General features: G+C 36.1%; 1 protein-coding gene across 1 annotated transcript; it reads right to left on the reverse strand.

Annotated features, from left to right (window-relative positions):
- Positions 1–2316: 2316 nt before the first annotated feature.
- Positions 2317–19627, reverse strand: LOC110456224. The gene is made up of 7 exons (XM_021506822.1): positions 19182–19627; positions 17070–17113; positions 12404–12478; positions 8100–8216; positions 7278–7345; positions 6486–6546; positions 2317–6115 (listed from the first exon to the last, which is right to left on the reverse strand). The coding sequence occupies exons 2-7, from the start codon at positions 17083–17085 to the stop codon at positions 4608–4610; spliced, it is 1845 nt and encodes a 614-aa protein (XP_021362497.1). The 5' UTR covers positions 17086–17113; positions 19182–19627; the 3' UTR covers positions 2317–4607.
- Between the last annotated feature and the right edge of the window lie 4588 nt (positions 19628–24215).

Here is a 24215-nt window from a genome sequence, read left to right on the forward strand (position 1 = left end):
ATTTGAATAGCATTCCATCTCTACCGCAGCTTATAGTTTGTACGTCAATATAAAACAAAATTATCCCTTAGGTCGAGCGCTAAAGACCTCACCATACTAATATATATTGAATTGTATATTACATTATTGAAAAATTAAAGAAAACCCCCTGAAACTTACACTTTGCAAATTAAAACTAGAATTTTGTCAATGTGACATTAAAGCCGCTCACCACTTTAAATCTAATTCCTTCAGTAACACGTTGAGCATCAATATCTACTATAATACCTCAGATATGTGTTTTGCTAATTAAAAAACAGGTCATGTAATGATGTTGCCTTTGGAATTTCCAAAATCAATCACCTCTTAAATGATGCCTTAAAAACATTTCACCCTCTTTAAGTGTGACGCATTGTTGTAATTTTCATTAATTAGCATCCTCCGATGATGCGAAATAAACATTTACGTGCATAATGGCAATCGGTGAATGGATGATAAAGAATAGGTGCCTGAAATGAAGGATCATTAACAGTTGTGGGAAAACATGCATAGATAAAAGAGACAATGCACTCCTTTTATTTTTATTTATTTTTTATTCATATTAATAATAATTATTCATATATATAGTGACTTTATTTCCTGTCATTTGAATATACAAAATCTCACAAATGTTCTTGGAATATATTTGAATTATATTTACCAATGCGACTTTACCAACGTAAGAGTTATTTCCCTAACACCGGATTGGATAATATTTTGACACAGCGCGAATTCTTGTCAAACAGCAGCGGCAGTTGTGTCATGTTCTTAAATTGTTACATTTTCATAAATACATACACCAGAAAAAAGTATGAAGTATATATGCAACCCCTTTTCGAGTTACTAAAAGCTCCAAATTACATTGGCTGCAATACAGAATAAACCAACACATATTAACAACAAATTCATATTTATTCAAAATTGGTTTAACTGATAGTCCACTCTGTTTCTTTTGTAAAACAGAAATAGAAACAATTATACATTTATTTTGGGAGTGCAGAGAAGTGCAGACATTTTTTGAGAACTTTGAATTTTTATTAGATGCTCTATTGATTCCATTTACTTTTAATAAAGAAACTTTAATTTTTGGCATGCACAATGATAAAAATATATACTACACAACAGACAATCTTATATTAATCATTATGAAACAATGCATTTATAGAGCAAGATGTTTACAGCAAACTTTATCTGTGTTAGCTTTAAAATCTATTATAAAAGATAATTATGTGACTCAAAAATATATTTGCGTTAGCAAGGGTAATGAGAATGTAGCAAAGTTTAATAATATATGGAAAAAAGGAATAAGCTGCTAGAAATAACACCCAACCCCTGACCGGACGAAATAAGAAATTATCTATGATACTTTTCTAATTTCTAATGTGTGAGTGTGCATATGTGCGGCTGTGTGGGTGAGTATGTGCGGCTGTGTGGGTGAGTATGTGCGTCTGTGTGGGCGAGTATGCGTGCGGAGCGGTAAAATGGGGTGTATGTTTATATAATTCATTATATTTTTGTTTTTATACAAATATGCATAAATTATCAGCAGTAATATATGTAATTGGATCTGATAATTAATGGAGGTATTAGTGATAAAAACTGAGGATGTTGTTGGTGATCATGATTTTAGGTCAGCAATGATAATGTTGATGATGATTTTATAACTGATGAGGATGATGATGTATTATTGTTGACAAGGACTGACTATCATGATAATGGTGTAGATGGATGAATTATATTTATCATCATGATGATGATAGTTTTAAAATGATTAGGAATGCTGAAAATTAATTGTTGAAATTGATGATGTAATCATTGCTTGATTGACGTGAATGATAATGATAGAAAAAGTTGATGAGGAAACTTGTTGATGATGATGATGATGATGATGATATGATGATGATGATGATGATGATGATGATATTATGATGATGATATAATGATGATGATGAATGTTGAAAGTTGATTGATGAATATTATGATGTGATCAATGATTGATATTGATGTGAATGATGAATGTTATATGACAATGATGATGATGATGGAAATGATAAAGATGGCTGATGGCGATGGTTTTAAGAATGGATATATATATATATAGATGCTTATGATGAAGATGAAGAATAGATGAAGATGATGTTTATTGTGATATTGGAAATGTATGATGGTGTTGATTGCTTTAATGTTGATGATTTATTTAGAGAAATAAAACAATTACAAATATATATATATATTTGAATTATATTTACCAATGCGACTTTACCAACGTAAGAGTTATTTCCCTAACACCGGATTGGATAATATTTTGACACAGCGCAAATTCTTGTCAAACAGCAGCGGCAGTTGTGTCATGTTCTTAAATTGTTACATTTTCAGAAATACATACACCAGAAAAAAAGCATGCTGTGTTAAAGAAATGTTTGATAAGCTTACACGGTTCCCATATCGTCTCGTCTCAGAGCCATTACCGTTATCAAACTAAGCACGATTTGTCAGATTATTACCCTGAACGGAAGAGGTCCGTCATTTCGTTCTCTGGACAGAATTAATAAGCCGCTCGGCTTAAAAAAAAAAAAAAGGGGGGGGGGGGGGAAACCCAGGTCATGCCAAGAAAGTTGCATCCCTGCTTCACGCCTTTGGTGTAGCAAAGAGACATCAAAGATCAAAGACATAATTACAACAAGTTATGGATAACATTATTATCTTACACCTTCCAGAAATCGTTGACATTTAGGAAAGATGTGTGAGAGCCCTCCAACCTGAGAGCACCATATTAGTCAGGGACTGAACCAGGGCTTTTCAAACTTTGGTACTATAAACTATACCTCATATACATAAACAATCGTATTGTATATCTTCAATGAAATAGGAACATTTGTATCTACCCAAGTGAAATGTTTAAACATTGTGTAAACATTTATTTAACATCAAAGCACTCCCAGTAAATTGTCTAAACCTTATGTTAACATCACAGCATCCCAGTAAATTGTTTTCACCTTGCGTTAACATCAAAAGCACTCCCAGTAAATTGTTTTCAACCTTATGTTGACATCACATCACTCCCGGTAAATAGTATTCACCTTGTGTTAATATCAAAGCATTCCCAATTAATTGCCTTCAACCTTATGTTTATATCAAAGCACTCCCAGTTAATTGTCTTCAACCTTATGTTAACATCAGGGCACTCCCAGTAAATTGTCCTCAACCTTATGTTAACATCAAAGCACTCCCAGTAAATTGTCTTCAACATTATGTTAACATCAAAGCACTCCCAGTAAATTGTCCTCAACCTTATGTTAACATCTAAGCACTCCCAGTTAATTGTCTTCAACCTGATGTTAACATCACAGCACTCCCAGTTAATTGTCCTCAACCTTATGTTAACATCAAAGCACTCCCAGTGAATTGTCTTCAACCTTATGTTAACATCAAAGCACTCCCAGTAAATTGTCCTCAACCTTATGTTAACATCTAAGCACTCCCAGTTAATTGTCTTCAACCTTATGTTAACATCAAAGCACTCCCGGTAAATTGTCTTCAACCTTATTTAACATCAAAGCACTCCCAGTAAATTGTCCTCAACCTTATGTTAACATCAAACACTCCAAGTAAATTGTCCTCAACCTTATGTTGACATCGTAGCACTCCCGGTAAATAGTATTCACCTTGTGTTAACATCTAAGCACTCCCAGTTAATTGTCTTCAACCTTATGTTAGCATCAAAGCACTCCCGGTAAATTGTCCTCAACCTTATGTTAACATCAAAGCACTCCCAGTAAATTGTCTTCAACCTTAGTTAACATTAAAGCACTCCCAGTAAATTGTCCTCAACCTTATGTTAACATCAAAGCACTCCAAGTAAATTGTCCTCAACCTTATGTTGACATCGCAGCACTCCCGGTAAATAGTATTCACCTTGTGTTAACATCTAAGCACTCCCAGTTAATTGTCTTCAACCTTATGTTAGCATCAAAGCACTCCCGGTAAATTGTCCTCAACCTTATGTTAACATCAAAGCACTCCCATTTAAAATGTCTTCAACCTTATGTTAACATCACAGCACTCCCGGTAAATTGTCCTCAACCTTATGTTAACATCAAAGCACTCCGAGTTAATTGTCTTCAACCTTATGTTGACATCACAGCACTCCCGGTAAATAGTATCCACCTTGTGTTAACATCACAACACTCCCGATAAATTGTCTCCATCTTTGATCATCAAAGTCCGCACAGCACTTTGTTTTTACCTTGTGTTAACACTCCCAATTATTTTTTATATACACGGGAAGCCACTTCGGGACTTGCATATACCCTTTCAGTCGGGTTTTAGAAATTTTATTATAATAAAATATATTAAATTGCATATATTATGTTATTAGAAAGTTATTAACAATAATGATAGTTACTTCTAATGAATTTTACACTTTGTCTTGAAATCACAGTACTCCCGGTTAATTGTCTAAACCTGTGTTAATATCACATTTATCCTAGTAAAGTTATTTACACAGCAGTTTACATTATGTTCCGATGCCTTGGTATTTGGGATGTTTTCACGCAAAAGTGATTTGTAGTATTCTGCATCAGTCACATTTAGATCGTGATGTAATCTTCATCATCAGAATCGGAATAACTGCTATCCTCCATGCTATTTTGTAATTTCATGGTATTTTTGGAGTTAATTGTGCTCGATAGCTCCATCTGTTGCTCCATCTGTTTCATCTGTGAGCTTTTATTGATTGCAAAAGGAAGGTTTACATATATTACCGAGTCATCTGTGAAGAGATCGCTCTTTTTGTTGGTTGCTGCTGCGGTTGCAGGTTTGCGCTTCAACCATACCATCTCCTCCGGTTTGGAATAACCGTCACTATTTCGGCTTGACGTCATTTTGGTATTACCAGGTACTTTTATGTACCCATCATTTTCCTGAGATTTGGTTCTGCCTAATGGTGATTTTGATTTCGGGGTTTGAAATGACCCCGCCACTGCGACTTCAGGCATGTCATAGTCGGATATAGGTTCAAAGTAAGGGTTTTCTTCATCAAACCTTGACTTATCACAATCTAAATTCGGTTTAAAATAAGAAGGTTCGTCATTTTTCGAATGCCCAGACTCCTCGCTTGGTATGAAATAAGGATTTTCATCGTCAGTGCACAAAATATTTTGTATTTGTGAACGCGATATTTGTTCAACATGACCAAACTCAGATGTAGGCTCAAAGTAGATATCATCCTCAAGTTGTTGAATGCCTAGCTTCGATGGGGCTCTGGGAGGCTGATTTGATCTCTGTTGTCTGTTTGTATTTGGTACTGAGTCCAGTTTTGAAGCATCTATATAACAGTCATCATCTCCCGTACTTCCTATATCAAAACTTTCCTTTGGTTTGCGAAGAAACTTTCCCACCAAATCATAATCCGACTCAGGACGTAGTGGCAAGTCTTTGGGAGAGTCATAATCCTGATCATCGTCACTGCTTTCGTGGCTCTGTGACGTCAAACCCGGGAATGGCATTTTCTGCCTATCTAGGGCCATACTTCTCTTGTTTTCTTGTGCAGATATTGAAAGCAGTTTTTCAACTTGTTTATGTCGTGGTGCTGGAAATGGGGGAACAGATTCGGGAACAGTATCATAATCCGAATCACTATCGTCACTGCTGCTGAACTGTTGTTGATTCATCAGGTTTTCATTATTTTCCACTACAACTACTGGGAGGAGGCCTTTCTTTCTTACCCCGACGTTTGCATAGCCGTATTCATCTACATCGAGTTTATTTCTAGTAGGTAGTTCCGGACATTGTTTGTGAACAGTTGACCTGTCGCAGTATGGCGAAGACTGCGTTTTCTGGAGCTGGGTGTTAGGTGAACCTGTCCTTGTCTTACCATAATCAGAACTTCCGAGTGTGTTTGATCTGTATTGCGAATGTGTGTTCGGGCTCCTTTGGAAAGGATCAGGTGTATGTGATCGGGTCTTCGATTTATATGGCATTTGCTCGGATTTTTTATCAGTAGGGATACTGATGGAACGATCTCGTGTAGGAGAAACAGGAGGTGCCGGCTCGACCCCAGGGTAACTGTCGGATTTTCTCAACGTTTTTCTTGGAGCTGTTACAAATATTACAAAAACGTATTGATAAATATATCTGATAATACAAAACGATAAAAATTTACAAAGCTACTAAAGACCATGTCGTACCTTAATACTTTTCGGACTTGCTTGAATCTTTGCATTTTAAAGTGAAAATTTAATGATTCTCTGTATGAGGGAAATAAATAGCTAAATGTTACGAAATAACGCTTTGTGTATCACCATTTATGCTCCAAAGTACACCTTTAAAACATGTATTAAAACGAATGCATATTTATAAGTAACCTGGTCAGCCATATTTACTGACGAAAGCAGTTTACAGGATACTTTATGTAATTATATTCTGTTATTAAAGGTATTTTTAATAGAGAAAAAGACAAAACTTACATTTGCCGCCTGTGATGGCCTTTCTAAATTTCTCCGCTTCATCTTTGGAAGGCGCTACAAACTGAAATGTTGATATACAATTCATTAAAACTGGCACTGAGCAATTGATGTAAGGCAGTCAAGTACAGATATAGAACCGATCTGCACCCAATTCACATAGATAAACAGCAAGCATCAAATAAATGCAACGGGAACCACACGCTTTATTCACAGACAACTGTTTAATAGGTGGGTAATATTGCATAGTATTATCCCACGGGGTATTGGGCATAGGTTATCAGGTTTCCGATGAACGAAAATTTTGCTAAATGCACTCTCATGTATGCAATATTTGTTTTATTGTATAAATAGCAACTTGCAATTGTCCTCCTATCCTGTTTTTAGGTTGATGTAATTAATGTCATATGTATGGTTTATAGATCCTTCACTACTAGAAACGTTTTGTTGACTAGTGAAGGGATCACTTAGAAACACACACACCATGTACTCTAAATGTTGGCACATGTATCATGTTTTAAATGTTTCCCTGAAATGCACGATCTTTAAAACGAGATAGTTATGTTAAAAAAGCACATTGTTCTCAATCATGCAGATAACTAATGGTATACTTATGTACTGCCCTGTACGCCCAGTGGCGTGTAGGGCATCAACTAATGGTATAATGGTATGAAAATTATCTAATCATCTTAATATAACAAAAATATCTTTTCATGATAATAATATCACCAAAAACAAACCAAACAACAACCAAAACGTAACAAAAATTGAAGAACCTGTGTTGCTACAACATACCTCATAAGGGCGCTTTCCTTCACAAACAATGGCAAATGACAAATTACCCAGCTTACGGAAGGAATAACCTAATGTACAAGAAAATAAAAGAAAGAAAAAAGTTTAATTTGTCGAGAGCAGATTTGACTATTTTGAGTATTAAATGTGACTAGTGGTGAGTACATTGAAATCGCCTTTCTTTAGTGGTACCTAACGTAAAATGCTCTCTGTAGGTTTCAATTAGCAGATTCATCTTTATACCGTACGTAAACTATCCTTGTATACAGAGCGGAGTATCGTTATATGTTTGTGATACGTGTCAGGTGGCAAACAGGAGAAATGTACCTCAACAAGAAAAATATCTGTCTTTGTAATTCCTTATTTGATTATGTATAATCGAAATTAATTGAACTCGATTCCAAAATATTTTGTTTTCAAACTACAATAACATAAATAACAATTTTTAGTTTGTGTTGCTAAAATGATTTTTAGGATTGAAATATGTTTTTACTTTCATAATGGTATTCAACAGAGTTGCGAAAACTGTATATTTTAGCATGTGCTAGTCTGCTTATGATTACTTTTAAATACAAAATAAGAATATTTTGGAATATTTTGTTTTTAAATCAATTTAAATATTTATCTATAAAGATAAATAAAGACAAAATTGTATGTATTACTAAAATAAACTGAACAATCTAAAAAGCATTGGTGCCGTGTTTGGACATATTCACATACTACAGTTATCATGTGTAGACCGTTACACTCGGTAAAAACCGTTACACTCGGTTATAATAAACCGTTACACTCGGTATAAACTACTCGAGGTGAATTGAATGTTACCTTTCAGGCTGAAGCATCCCTTCTGTCTTATGTCAGTGCACTTGTTGAAGTAATAGAAATTACCGCCATGGATAACACACCACCTCTTTTGTAGCTTTTCACTCCGAAACTTCTTGTCTGAGGAAAGGACAACAGATATGAACAGGTTAAAAAACGGATTCTCACAGCCATAATTATAACATCATTCTAGCATTTTTATTTTGAATATTCGAGAATAATAATTTCACATGGGTGTGGTCAGAGTACCGGACAGCCCAACCCTTATCCGAGGGATGACATATCCCTGTCTACGGACCACACCTATGTTTGATTCTTCACTATCTTACACTAATACATATAGCTAAGGGGTCTTATATGACTTTCAATTACGCATTATATTAAGAAACGAGTCTTAAAATTGATATATTTGGAAACGTCCTATATAATTCCATTCGAAACGTCGTTAACAATTCCATTAGAAACGTTCTATATAATTCCATTATACAATTCCATTGGAAACGTCCTGTACAATTCCATTGGAAACGTCCTATAAAATTTCATTGGAAACGTTTAGTACAATTCCATTGGAAACGTCCTCTACAATTCCGTTGGAAAGGTCCTATACAATTCAATTGGAAACGTCCTATACAATTCCATTGGAAACGTCCTGTACAATTCCACTGGAAACGTCCTGTACAATTCCATTGGAAACGTCCTGTACAATTCCATTGGAAACGTCCTCTGCAATTCAATTGGAAACGTCCTATACAATTACATTGGAAACGTCCCGTACAATTCCACTGGAAACGTACTATACAATTCCATTGGAAACATCCTTTACAATTCCATTGGAAACGTCCTATACAATTCTATTGGAGACGTCCTATATAATTCCATTGGAAACGTCCTGTACAATTCCATTGGAAACGACCTCTACAATTCAAATGGAAACGTCCTGTATAATTCCATTGGAAACGACCTCTACAATTCAAATGGAAACGTCCTATACAATTGCACTGAAAACGTCTGGTTTAATTCCATTGGAAACGTTCTATACAATTCCATTGGAAACGTTCTTTACAGTTCCATTGGAAAGGTCCTTTACAATTCCATTGGAAACGTTCTGTACAATTCCATTTGAAATGTTCTTTACAGTTCCATTGGCAAACGTCCTATACAATTTCATTGGAAACGTCCTATACATTTCCATTGGAAACGTCCTCTACAGTTCCATTGGAAACGTCCTGTACAATTCCATTGGAAACGTCCTGTACAATTCCATTGGAAACGTCCTCTACAATTCCATTGGAAACGTCCTCTATAATTCCATTGGAAACTTCCTCTACAATTCCATTGGAAACGTCCTGTACAATTTGAAACAATTCAATCTTTCTGTACAATTCCATTGGAAACGTCCTGTACAATCTATTGGAAATGTCCTCTACAATTCCATTGGAAACGTCCAATACAATTCCATTGGAAACGAATTTAAGATATTTTTATTACAAAGTCAGTTTTGCAAGTTTTGTGAATTTGGACATTTTCGAAGGCTTTATTCAGTTATCATTGCTCTCCACGTTGAAACACAAAATATATGACATGAGTATTCACTGAATCACACGTTGATAATCTAATACATAGTGTTTCTTGTCACTACGCTAACAACATACTTAGCATAACTCAACATTACACTACACTAAAATCTACCTAGAACATTTAACTAAGCTGGTTAAACAAAAAACGTAGTATAACTCTACGCTACGAGAGCCACTCCAACACGTTCTAAACAAGAGGCCCAGAGAGCCTGTATCGCTCACTTTGATATCTAAGCAATCATGGCAAAACATTCTCCAAATGATATCAAAGGGAATATGCAAGACCCCACGGCCAATCCTGGATCAATTCATAAATAATAACTGCATTCGTCTCTTTTTGCCCAGGATTTGTATTTATAATTCTGGGGTGGGGATCTCAACCGTTTCTAAGTTATAACCCAGATGTTAAGTCTGCAAAGGTGGGGCAGACCCTGGAATCAATTCTAATATCATGACTGCATTCGTCTCTTTATGCCAAACAATTGTATATATAGTTTTGGGGTGGGGATCTTAACCATTTCGAAGTTATGACCGAGGGCTTAAGTCTCCAAGGGTGGAGCAGACCCCAAGGCCATCATGGAAAAGTATGTGCATTCATTTCTTTAAACTTAGCATTTGTATATATATGGTTATAGGGTGGGGATTTCAACTGTTTCCAAGCTGTGACAAAGAAACTTTGTCCCTAGGGGTTCAGTCAGACCCCACGGTCTATTCTTTTATCATGACTGCATTCGTCTCTTTATGCCCAGCAGTTGTATATATAGTTTTGGGGAGGGGATTTCAACCATTTCAAAGTTATGACCCAGGGACAATGTCTCAAAGGATGGGGCAAGCCCTAGGCCATACTGGAAGCAAATGTGCATTCTTCTCTTTATACTTTACAATTGTATTTATGGTTAAACGATGGGGATCTCAACCATTTCCAAATGATACACTTATTTTGGCAACACCCCTTGGCCCGGGGGTTAGCCCCAAAAAATATACAATTGTGAATCCCCACCACCTAGGGATGCTTCCAGTCAAATATGGGTGATATCCATCTTTTTGTTCCAGAGAAGAAGTCGCTTAAAGCAATATAGCCAAATTGCCCCCTTTTGGCCCCGCCCCTCAGCCCCCTTGGGGGTCAGCCCCACCATTTGTACAATTTTGAATCCCTACCTCATATAATTTCTTCCAGTCAAATTTAGTTAAATTCCAATCCGTGGTTGAGAAGAAGAAGTCGTTTAAAGAAATTGTTGACGGACGGACGACGGACGCCATAGTATGGCATAAGCTCACCTTGGACAAGTTGGACCTTCGGACCCGGTGAGCTAACAATGCAATATGCACCTCTTTATTAACATTAATGAATTAATGAACTTTTAAATGATGAATTCATCTATTGAAGAAGGAGCCAATTGACAACATATAGTGTTGGCAGGTTTATTTGACCACATTTGTTGGTTGTCCTTAGTGAGGATTTAGATAAGACATGCGTCGAAAAAAACTAACTTAAAACTTTACTTCATATTTTGAAGATTAAGCAAGACCTTTCCGCCTTAACTGTTTATATCAACTGATGGGGAGTCTTGGTTTCAATTCTGAAATTTTATCGTACATTGTCATGTTGCGACACATTGTTTGACAACACACATATCCTATGTACCAGACTAGCCAGTATTAACACGTTTATGCTGAAGGTTTACGGTAACTTACTTAAGGAAATGGGTATCGTGTAATTTCTTTGTTACTCTCCATGTCTGTATTTTCTTCCTTGTACAACAATATCTCTGTGAGGGATTTTATGAAACACTTTATCAGAAAGACAATGCACAATATAACCCGTTCACAGGGAATGGGCGTGTCATTTCTAACGTTATATCCATAAGGACAAAACGGTCAATAGTCACAATCAAGGGCACAATAATGTTCTCTTTCTTGGGTGTTCAAATTAGCTAAAACCACAATCACCGTGAAGTTGGAGTCAACCAAAAAATTATATAATTTATTACGAGCATTCGTAACAATTCTTACGTTAAACAGTACAGTGTTGCCTAATAACTGTTCAGTTTTATTAGTAATGACATATAACCAACCACTTAACTATTGTTTCAAGGGTCAATTAGGTACAAAATATATCAGATTGGATCTTGTTTGTGTGTTGGAATTTGAACTTTGATAATGTTCAAATGCTTTGAACAATGTTTTAATACATTTATAAATCAACTTACATTAATTCGATCGTTTTCAAGTATGTTGTTCTTCAATTACTGAAACTCACATTACGCTACGTAACATATAATAAGTGCTCTAATATAGCTAAACTCTTAAAACACAAACTGACTCAAGCAATCTAAGCTTGAATACACACATGTACATCTTCAATTAACTTAGTGTCAATTTCACTCCACGTTAAGGCAATGTTTACATCGTTTCTTTGACCTGATACATCGACATTAAATAACAGCATCAGCGCTATCTTTGACAGGGACTGTGGACAAAATCAGAACTGTCGAACTGAACGCTAGGAATCGGCTGTAGATAGATATGGGGATAGTACGGAAACATATGTAACCCAAAAGTAAACTAGTATGTCCCTTAGTAAATTGATCTATTGCTAAAGTAATATTTTGAAAACCTATTAATATATAAAATATTACATAAGGCCATTCATTGGTAAAGTGTAAACACATGCATACATATACCAAGGAATGATTGGTCACAAGCTGACATACGAGCAGAGATATTTACCTTTCCGTTTTTTCTCCAGGTATCCTTCTGCAGTTGGATGTGCCAGATCATCGACTCCAACAATTGGGAGGTGTTCTAAACACACAGAGAAATTGTAGATGTACCAATACACTTTCTTTATAGATGAATTTTGTTATCCAAAAATATGATTATTGAAATAAAGTAGAATTATTGTATTGATATACATTGTGTTGGTAAGAATGTTTAGTATACTTGAATACGTATAAAACAGTACATATAAAATGCATACAAGAGTACCGCGGGGTGGACCAAAATACGTCGGTCCAATGCCATATAGTGTTATATACTTCTTACATTGAAATAGGATCTACATCATTCTAAGAGTGGTTAGCTGATATGCTATAAAAAATGTGGGAGAAAATCTTTGGACAAAAAATCAAATACTGAAATGAACAAAAGGCAATACCTTTTGCAAACATCGTCGAATCGAAATTCTTTTAAGGGAGACACAACTTCATATCATGATTATAAAGTATACTAAGTTTCAAAGAGATTCGTTGAAAAAATGTAGGAGGAGATTGCCGGACAAAAATCAAATACTGTGATAAACAAAAGGCAATAACTTTTGGAAAAATTGTTGAAACAAAATTCTTTTAATGGAGACACAACTTCATATCATGATTATAAAGTATACCAAGTTTCAAATAGATCGGGCGAAAAATGTAGGAGAAGATCTCTGGATAAAATTCAAATACTGAAATGAGCAAAGGGCAATAACTTTTGGAAAAATTGACGAATCAAAATTCTTTTAAGGGGGACACAACTGCATATCATGATTATGATGTAAACCAAATATCAAAGAGATCGGTCGAAAAATGTAGAGGATCGAGATTGCCAGACAAAGTTTACGCCGGACGGACAACGCCATACCATAATACTACCGTCAAATTTGATGGTTGTATAAAAACACAATAAATATATCAAATCATTTCGATAAAATCCATCTAAGTTTTCATCATATTCTAAATGGTAGAAGTGACATTGTTAATGATAGGTTCTCAATGGGTTTTGTTTAACTTTGATGTAAGGGTACATGTCAAAATGTCTTATTTGAAACAGCTGTTTGAACCGAACAACTTTGTTACAGATTTGTGTCTGTAGGTCTAATGTAAAGCAAAGTTTACCTTCGAAATGGTCTCTTTTTGTTTACTTTACGTGTTGTTTTACGTCTAAGCATAATGATTTGTAGGGTAGTTATGCGTACATCTGAACGTACTAGCAGCCAAAACACAGGGATTGCCCTTATCTAACTGCAACTTCCTGTATATACACATGTATTCAGCGAAATATCAAAATAACAATTATTATAGCGGACTTCAACTCTGCCGACATCCTGTTTCAGACTTCAACAGTTAAGTACAGTTAGAAGCAAACTTAACTTGGTATCTTGTGCACTTCGTAGTGTACATGTAGTGAACAAGGGAGTGCACTTCACAAAACATTAAAGTGCACTCCAGTTCACTTCAGTGTGAAAAAAGATGTGAAATCCAGGGCACAAAGTGACAAGCTAGTGCATATCATAGAAACAACAATTAGGCTGGGGTGGGATACTACTCATCATCATTACACAATTAACAGCTAACTTATATAGATACTTGTCGGTCATGTTAGCATTCTCTTACTGGCAAACCGGGTATTTCGTTAAATACATGCAAGCGAAGGTATTTCATCGGAAGTTTCAATACCTACAGACAAATTGAACATCTCGCCATTTAGTCTTCATCACATTTGATATGAATATTGATGTAGTGACCCAATAAAAATAACCTATACCAACAGGTGTATTTAAAGTTTATGGGATTCCCTGGTCAGACCTTACTTCTCTCATGTCATTGATTTCTACCCTACAGATAAGACAGTAATCAACAGAAAAGCAATTGTCCAGATTGTCTTCCCTTTCTAAATGTTACGTTAAGGCTTACATGGACACGAAAATCAGCGTAAGCAATCTGATCGGATAAAATGTTTGTTTACATACCCCTAAAGTAGAGTGATGTATATTTGGAGAATACAATGCTAGGCCGATATTAATTATGGTTTGAATGTAAATAATCTGAAGTGACGAGCAGGTTACAGTTACAAGCTTATGTCGATGTATCTTTTCACAAACAAAATAACAATAAATCTAGACCCACAAAAACGGCATGACAATCAACCATATTGTTGTAATTGCGTTTTAAAATCTGTGCCTGTTGGTTTTCACAATGTTATTTCAGTTGATTAAATACAAAAGGAAATGTTGGAAATGTTTCTGGTGGACAATTTATATACTATTAGATAATACTGACAAGGAGAATTTTAAAATCATTGTCACCTTAATTGATTTTATTGAAGGGATAGCAATAAATTACTGCATATCGTCGTTCTACGGACCAGTTCTACTTCTCGGTTATTGTTTACTATAAGGCCAAAGTGACTCGTTAATTCATTTTTTACATACTTACTTATAAATACGGGTTTTTTGTATATGCGATACGACACAATTACCCTTACCCATATCAGCCCTCACCGTATCACACCCCAAAAGCGTATCATCCCCCGCCGTATCACACCCAAAAACCTGTATCAGCCCGCAAAACCACACCCCTTTTGGATTTTTTTCGTTTTTCAATATTTCAAAAGAAAAATAGATAATAAGAAAGTAGCTTTTATCAGTAAGTATGTAATAAACAGAATAAAACATGCCTTTTTCCATATCACACCCAGAATCAACCCGAGACTGATATATGAGCCCAAGGGCCGAAGGCCCGAGGTCTGCTATTGGTCGAGGGTTGATACTGGGTGTGATATGGAAAAAGGCATGTATTATTCTCCGTGTATATATTGACATAGCAACGAATTATCAACATATTGGCACATGGCAGGAGATTGATAAGGTGAAGTAAAGACTTAAAAAAAATTGCCACAGGAAATTGGTAAAATGTAACAAAAACTTATACAAATATAATATAAAGGTAGGAAATTACCAAGGTATAACAGGAGAACAGGAGCTTATTAAAACAGCCAAACTGGGATGTGAGAGGAAAATGTGATATCACTTTTCTAGGGGAAGTTATTGGATTTATGGGATTCGTTGGAAATATGGGATGCGTTTGGAAGTTTTGGGTTCAACGGGTACTACGTTGCGAGCAACGGGTGTGGCGCCGTTATATTATCTCTTCGGAGTCTGCTGGGGAACGGGTGTTGCCCCGTTGAGCTTGAGCGTTGCCTCGCTGATGTTAGCGTTCTTACTAGAAGCGTAGGGATCCTTTGGGGCGTTGGGGAGGAGTTGCCGTCGGACTTTCTTAGGGGAAGGTTGGTTTTGAGCTGTTAGCGTCTACTACACTTTTGGATCGTTCCAAAACCGTAGAGCTGTCAGTATGCTTGGTTTGTAGTATAAGGGAAGCAACTCGTAGACTAGAATATGGGGATGGACGGGAGATTTTAGTAATATTTACATTTATTGAACTTGAAGATAATTTAACTTTGTCTATTTTAGAGTACTTTCGGTGTTTCAGACAGTTGAGTTTGACTTTAAACATTCATTGAACCCAGTGATCAGATATGCTAATCCTACTATATTTCATATCTAGAGTTGGTATTTTATAGTAATCATTGCACATTGCAATTTCTATTGATATTTATTGGCACTTGATTCATTTCTGTTATTATCTAACTACAGTAGGGATAAATAGACTTGTTTTGTCCCCTACATATATCAGATAGTTCTTGTATCCAGGGTTCGGACATAGTTCTACCTTTATTGTACATCACATTTATGAGAGAATTTGGAGAGAGTCTGTAGAATTGTAGTATCTGTCTCTGTATAATTTGATATTGGGTTCCTTAATAAACGGTAACCGTAAAGGTGTGCTTAAACTTATCTTATGCTTTCTGGTTCTTCTTTAGTTACTTAGAACTAGTCAGTCATAAGGTACTTGGTTTGGAAATACCACATACTTTCCTGGGGGCTTGTCATAAGCATTTAGTGACAGTTTAGAATCGTCGTGCTCTCTATGTAAAGGATTGAGACAGGGACGAAGACCGTTACAATAATAAATGTATTTCACATACATTCGTTATAATATATAAAATATAAATCCCACACCCATCCCAATGTTTAATTTGCACTTCCTGTTATTAGGTCATGCTGACGACTAAACACGTATACATTTATGTTTTGATTAGCAGTAATTAATTTCCTTGTTTTTTATCTTCCGCGTTGTACAACTTGATATGTGTAACCGATTGTATGTATCACAATGTAAACAATTAATAAAATGAACATACAACCGTTATCGGGGAATTCACGTTTTAGATATAAAGTCAACAAAGTATCGGGTTCCTACAATCTATTTACATGATCTGGTGTTTTCATAAACTAGGAACACAAACTTGTTATAGTGTGAACTTGACATGTGAATAGATCCTAATAAAAAGTTAGTCATAACAATTCTACTCACTATAAATAAATTAATGATAAATAATATATAAAAATAAATAGTCTGTATTCAACGGCGTGTACATCGTCAAACACAAACCTATAAGCTCTGTAGAGCTTCTATTACGACGCCGCTAAGGTAATGAGTGTTGTTTTCGTAATGAGGAAACTACGTAAACAATGTTCCTTCTTGTTATGTCAGAACCACAATATTGCTTTTCTTACCTTCAAACGACGACATATCTTGAACTCTGTATAATGTGTTTCACCTGAAAGTGAAATACAGATGCATGATACATATTTGCCAACATCAACATACAATTTTTAATGCAGAAAATATTAATGCTATCAGCTGATATCTTTTGAATGTTCATATCTAATTCTTAATATTGCTTTTTAAGTCTTAGTATGTTATCTACTGATCGATCACAAGTTCTGTGAGAATGGAGAGTTCTGATCATAATTTATCTTAAATGTCTTGATTTCTGCCATGCTTGGCGATAATATACAAAGGTGAAGAGACAGTTGTCAGATCTTTTCATTTTACATTCAGAAAAAAAAAAAGATGATAATATACAGTTGAATTATTCAGAACATAGCTACTTTACATCTGTACCTCCAATAACTACATCAATATACCAGGGATCTGTCAGTTAAGTACATTTCCACAGTAATTGTAACTTCACTATTGGTATATATCTTCATAACTAACTGAATTTTCCTTTCCTCAATAGAAACATATTAGCCCTGCTTATACAGCGGTTAAATTGCTACTCCAGAAATAGTCAAACGAGTCAGTGTTCGTTCTATCAGGGTTTCTGACAGATAATGTGTCCTGTTCACAAACCTTCTAGTCATTTTCTAATCGAGAGACATCTACCTAAATCTACGTTTAAGATATGGTCCTCGTCCTAACCATGATCGGAACTATGAAATTCCAGTGTCTTCTATAACCCAACGCCCGTTCACTCTTGATTTGAACATATTTTTTTGCCATAAAGCAACTTGATTGGGCACAAGTTATACAACTTATATAAAGCCCTTTCCATAAAATACAACAAAATTACAAGATGACACACTAAAAATAATAGAGAGAGAGAGAGAGAGAGAGAGAGATTTTAAAATGTCCAAGTCTAAATGTAATATAAATGATATCGGACCATGTGGTTGCTCTTTCTCCATGCAAACGGAACTAGTGATAATCAGTTCGCTGTTCATAACGTTCTACTGTTCAATTGTTCATCACTTCCCGTGCTAATAACTTCCTCCTGTTCACTCCTAGTCTGCTGGTATTCCATTTCCACTAGTCCGCTTACACAGAGAAAGTTTCACATACATGTATCTATATAGCGACTGTATATATTAATATAATGATCGGATATCGATAGACATCTGGATTCTAAATATTTTCTGAACGTGAGAGACGAAGAGGGAGACAGAGGTTGTAATTAAAATTGATTTGAATCATGAATGTATTGCTGAGTGTGCCCGAATTACATTTGTACCGTCAAAAAGTAGTAGGTTCAGGGTAAGAGGTATGTACTCTTGTCGGTCGTTATTTGCCTTTACAGCTTTCAGGACTTCTGGAGACATCTTGACTGCTGTCTCTTGGGTTGTCTTTCTCTTGTTTTGGTGTAGCCTCAGTTTTTTTTTTTAGTTTTTACTTTGAGTTTAAATTTTTCTCTCGTTTGCTGTGTTAGATATCTATTTAAAATGTAGTTTTCTTTTTTCCCTTTTCCTTTTTTCCTTTTCCATTTTTTTATGATGTAAATGTACTCGAATTTCTTAAGTATCTTAACTGAGTAAATATGTGACAAAATAACAGCCCTTGAGCCAATGTAATAGATTTGGGTGGTCGGGTGGCGTAGTGGATGGGTTGCGCAGTGGATAGCGCACTTGCCTTTCACCAAGGCGGTCGTGACTCGATTACCCGATCGGACGTGAAATGGTATTGGCCACCTGAATGACCACATCGTTTACATTTTTTTGATTCTCATAAAAAAAACATCTACATCAAACATGCATTCATCTTTTTACACATTTCTCAGATACGTGTTTTCTTTTAAAATTGATCATAATTTGTTAAATATTACAAAAATCCGTTACGCGAGATCAAAACGCGACTTGAACGTGATTCAAACCTCAGAAGAGTACATCTTTAAGTATTTTATTTCTGAATTGATCTATAACTAACTGAATAAATCAGTATTGGAAAATGTTCTTAAGAATATTTGACTATTAAAACATTTGTATTACTATGAAGCACAATAAACTAACTATATTTTGACAATTATACTCAATGTCAGTGTAAATCAAAACAATAGTATAGTAACTTACCACGCTTTTCTGTTCAGAACGATATAAGGCTTCACAGTGGTATCAACAGACGCCAAATGTGAAAAAGATGTAAAGCTCTTTCTCAAAATCCATAAACCATTTCAAACATCCATTACGCTGAGGAACTTCAGTTTTCAGTCGTGCTTAGACTGACAGCAAACTAAATGAGGTCTATAGATGTTATAGCTATTTGTTGTGTTCGTTATCTTCGCAGTTCCGTGTACCACTGAAAGTTAACATAGCACTAAAATTCCGAGTTATAATACGCCCTCATCCGGACCCAGGAAGTGAACACACATGTGTATACACGTGTAAATTACAAAATGCTGTCAAAATTATCTCAATATGACACTGTGTGGTCTTTACAATACTATCCCGTAGAACAAATCTTTAAAATGAAAAAAAGTTATTGTACGACAAATCTTCACATTATACTCGGCAAGGGTTCAGTGTATAATACCAGGAAACAATAGCCGCATGTGACTTTAAATGAACCCACTTAATGTCTATAGAAGATATCACTTTACTTGAAAGACGATGTCCTTCCTCGTCGCTCGTCGGTAAGATAAACCATTGATATAGCGCCCTAGCTAGCTAACATAAGCCACTCTAAAGCGCTTTACAGCAAATAAATATACAATTAATACAATAACCAGATACATTAATCAATTATTTTTTGATGAATTCACAGGAGCTGTCTTATCATGCGCTAACTTCTAGTCCTATGTCACCTGGCTAATATCTCCCTATGTGTGTATGCCTGCGTGTGTGATGGATATGTAATGTGTTCTGTTTGTAGTGGGACCGCGCTATTTGATCTGTACTGCGTACTAAATTTGATAACTGTCCGAAAATCTGGTTAGGTTTTCGTAATATATGTAGAACATGTAGGGACACTTTGACATCGTTTCTGAACCCTAATCAGTTTTCACTCATAGTGACAATCCCGATATCACCCTGTGCCAAATTGGTCGAGCTCCGTATCCTACTACAACTGAAGTGCAAACTTGACTAATTTCCGTTTTCTTTTCGGCGAAAACCGCTTATGCTTGACTCATCAACATTATCTATATTAGACCTTGTTTATTTTGTGCTTATGAACGAGGAAGTTTTATATATATTCACCACATAACGTACAGAATACCGGGAACAAGAGGCCAAAAGGGTCTCTATTGATAACCGGAATATTAAAGCAACCTTGGCAAAAGATTACCATTTAAAGTAATACTTACAACATTTCCCAATTCTGGGCTCCATTTCTCAGTAATACCAGTTCAATATTAAAGATTAACACTTATTTTGGTTGAAATATCATCAACTAGTCAGAAGGAGTAGGGTTTTTAAAATTTAATTGTCCAGGCTTGATTTTAATAGCAAAGGAGATGTTGCATGGGAGCCCACTGTCAATTTATTATTTTAGCATAAATCAAATAATTGGCTGAACATTAATAGAAATAAATAAACTAAAACAAATGTCTGCTCACACTGTTAAATGGCCTTTGTATAACCCTCTCATTAGTATATACCAGTTGACCATGCTTGGAATCATTTTCAAAGGAATTACACCTTTACTTTTTTGTCGTTAAAATCAAAGTTTGAATTATTAGAATTTCACCAAGTAACATCAGAATAAATACGATACATGATCATTTTCAGCAATACAACTGTATCAATTCTTCTTGCATAGAAAGGTGCAAATAATCAACTAGGCATGCTAATTTTGGCCCCCCCCNTTTAGAAATACGAGCATGAAATGGTTATGCACGCTGATGTAAAAATCCAACTTAACAACGCTTTGGGGCGCAGTGCTCAGCGGGCCTGAAAAAAGAGGATAATTTCGCTGCTTTGTTTATTTTAAAAGACGACGCGTCCATAAAGGTTTCGTCGATTACATCCTAGGTTGATATTAACATCTGTAAGACTTGGCAGAGTTATGAAGGCTGCGGATTATCGGGAGTGTTGGGGTTTTAATTCGGGTGATTTAGTCATTTTATTCTTCAAATTGCTGCTTTTCGACAACGCTAAAATATTTTTGACCAAATATGGTTTTAAAGTTACAACAAAAGCACTACTCACGAATATATTATACGCCCATCAATATACAAAGGTCAATAACTCTGTTAGATAAAACTTGAAGCTCTTATCTGGAATGGACAACTAGGCCTACATGTCATGATGATAAAGCCTACCAAGCTACAGGAAACCCGATCACAAGCTGGTTAAGAAGAACTCAAGACAAGCAATATTTCTCTGAAAATTGTGGAATCATAATATCGAGTTGTGAATCACGGCTACATGTCGTAATTGTTTATATGGTGAGGCTATCTCCCGTCAAAAATAAAAGTTAACGGACGGACATCGTTTGGTGGATGGGGCCTTATGCATTCCCGTTTTAAGACGGACGTTTTACAACAAGTTTGGATTTCTTGATAGTAACATGCAAGTTTACAAATGTACCGCCAACGGGGAACTGCTTGACGGATTTGTTTTACGTCCGCTTCACTACCGAGTAGTTCGGTTATCCAGCAGACGAGTTTTCACGGGAACATGCAGGCTTGCTATATCCAGACTTTTGATGCATGGCGATGCCATCAAGAACCTATCGAGAAATATATATATTTCCTCATCGGAAATGAATATCTCCGTTTTTTATTTCGCTTATAATTCTTCCTGATGAAGTCGATGAAGCAGAAAATGTTTACACTGATTAAACACTTGGTATATTTTTTTTATTGTGCTTATGCGACGGTCTCTAAATAAATATCTTTGTTAAGTATTTCGATTTCGAATTACGTTTTTGCTGACACTTAATTATATTCTCACTTTAATTTTGTATACATGAAGACTTCACGACATGGACCAAATAGCGTTTGGGCATTACAGTGGCATATATATATATATATATATATATATAGCATATATGGTTTTCCGGATATGGCGGCATAATTTGTTCAAAACGGTACATGCCTTTCTTTAAATAATATAGAATTTGGTTTCTGTTATTCCGTTATCACTTTCTTTCCGTGGGAAGTCAGCGTGTGGCCCTTGGTTCCATGTCACAATAAGGCTTACTGTATTTTAATCCATGAACCTGGATGCTTTCGTATACTTTCATACATAACAATCTAGATCATATAACGTAAAACATGTATTCGGCTGTGTGAAAACACATACCAACAGTGCTTTGGCCCATTGAACGTTTGTAGTAATATGCTTCTATTAAACTCTCGGTTTCATTGAGAGTATTGTTTCAATGATTGTACTTATAGTTTGAGGCTATTGTTCCGCGAACGGACTGTCGATATATATATATAACGGTTATAAAAGTAGCTGAGCTTAAATGCAATAATACATGCATATACAAATTACATTCGTGGCTGGACGTATGATATATTTTCGCCCAAAGTATGAAATATCGTCCTGTCATGATACAGTAACAGTACTGATGGTACATTGTCTATGCATAGGAAGATTTTTAACAAGGACTACGGAAGGGAGATTGTTATTAGGGTCAACTGGAGGAGTTTACGTTCTTGTTTCGTTGTCGATAGTACCCAGTAACACAAGACACATATGTGTAGCCTATGAAGCCGACTGTGCTTATACTGCAACACTGCGTGTCTTTATATAGGGGTTGTTAACATGGTCTACTGGGGATGTCAACATGGTCTACTGGGGTTGTCAACATGGTCTACTGGGGATGTCAACATAGTCTACTGGGGATGTCAACCAGGTCTACTGGGGTTGTCAACATGGTCTACTGGGGATGTCAACATGGTCTACTGGAGATGTCAACATGGTCCATTGAAGTGTCAACTTGGTCTACTGGGGATGTCAACATGGTCCATTGAAGTGTCAACATGGTCTACTTAGGGTGTCAACATGGTCTATTGAGGATGTAAACATGGTATACTGGGGTTGACAACGTGGTATACTGGGGATGTCAAAATGGTCTACTGGGGTTGTCAACATGGTCCATTGAAGTGTCAACATAGTCCAATGAAGTGTCAACTTGGTCCATTGAAGTGTCAACATAATCTACTGGGGATGTCAACATGGTCCATTGAAGTGTCAACATGGTCTACTGGGGATGTCACCATGCTCTACTGGGGATGTCAACTTGGTCCATTGAAGTGTCAACTTGGTCTACTAGGGATGTCAACATTATCCAATAGGGTGTCAACATGGTCCATTGAAGTGACAACATGGTCTACTGGGGTTGTGAATATGGTCTACTGGGGTTGTCAACATGGTCTATTGAAATGTCAACATAGTCTCCTGGGGATGTCAACATTGTCCATTGAAGTGTCAACATGGTCTAGTGGGTTTGTTATCATGGTCCATTTAAGAGTCAACATGGTCTACTTGGGGATGTCAACATGGTCCAATGGAGTGTCAACATGGTGCTTTATGGTGTTAACATGATTAACTAGGGTGTCTTCATGGTAAACTTGTGTGTCAACATTTACTACGAGGGGTGTCAACATGGTTAACTGGGGTGTCGACATGGTCTAACGTACGGTGTATCACCATGGTCAACTGGGTGTCAACATGGTCTACTGGGGATGTCAATATGGTGGTCAACTTGGGTGTCAACATGGTCCACTGGGTGGCAACATGATCTAGGAGGGATGCCAATTTGGTCCACTGGGGTTTCGACATGGTCTAGCGTACGGTGTATCAACATGGTCAACTGGGAATGTCAACATGGTGGTATTTTTGGGTGTCAACACGGTCCACTGGAGTGTCAATATGGTCTAATCGGGGTTTTCACATGATCTATTAGGGTGTCAACATCATAGTCTATAAGCTGTCAACACTGACTTATAGGGTGTCAACATGGTTTACTGGTATGTCACTATGGTCTACTGGCTGTCAACGTGGACTACTAGGGTGTCGACATGGTATACGGGGGGTGTCAACATGGTACAGTGGGGTGTTATCGTGGTCTACTGGAATTGCCAACTTAATCATCTGCATGTTGGTATCAACATGATATAATATACTTAGAAAACTGTTACTGAAGTGAAATTT

Source organism: Mizuhopecten yessoensis, unplaced genomic scaffold (genome assembly GCF_002113885.1).
Source record: "Mizuhopecten yessoensis strain PY_sf001 unplaced genomic scaffold, ASM211388v2 scaffold8573, whole genome shotgun sequence".
Lineage (NCBI taxonomy): Eukaryota > Metazoa > Mollusca > Bivalvia > Pectinida > Pectinidae > Mizuhopecten > Mizuhopecten yessoensis.

Coding starts and splice junctions, on each gene's coding strand:
- LOC110456224 (XM_021506822.1), bottom strand. Junction 8,217..12,403: donor CCTGGAGAAAAAACGGAAAG/GTAAATATCTCT, acceptor TCCTTTCCTCAG/ACAAGAAGTTTCGGAGTGAA. Junction 6,547..7,277: donor AAGGAAAGCGCCCTTATGAG/GTATGTTGTAGC, acceptor TCAACATTTCAG/TTTGTAGCGCCTTCCAAAGA.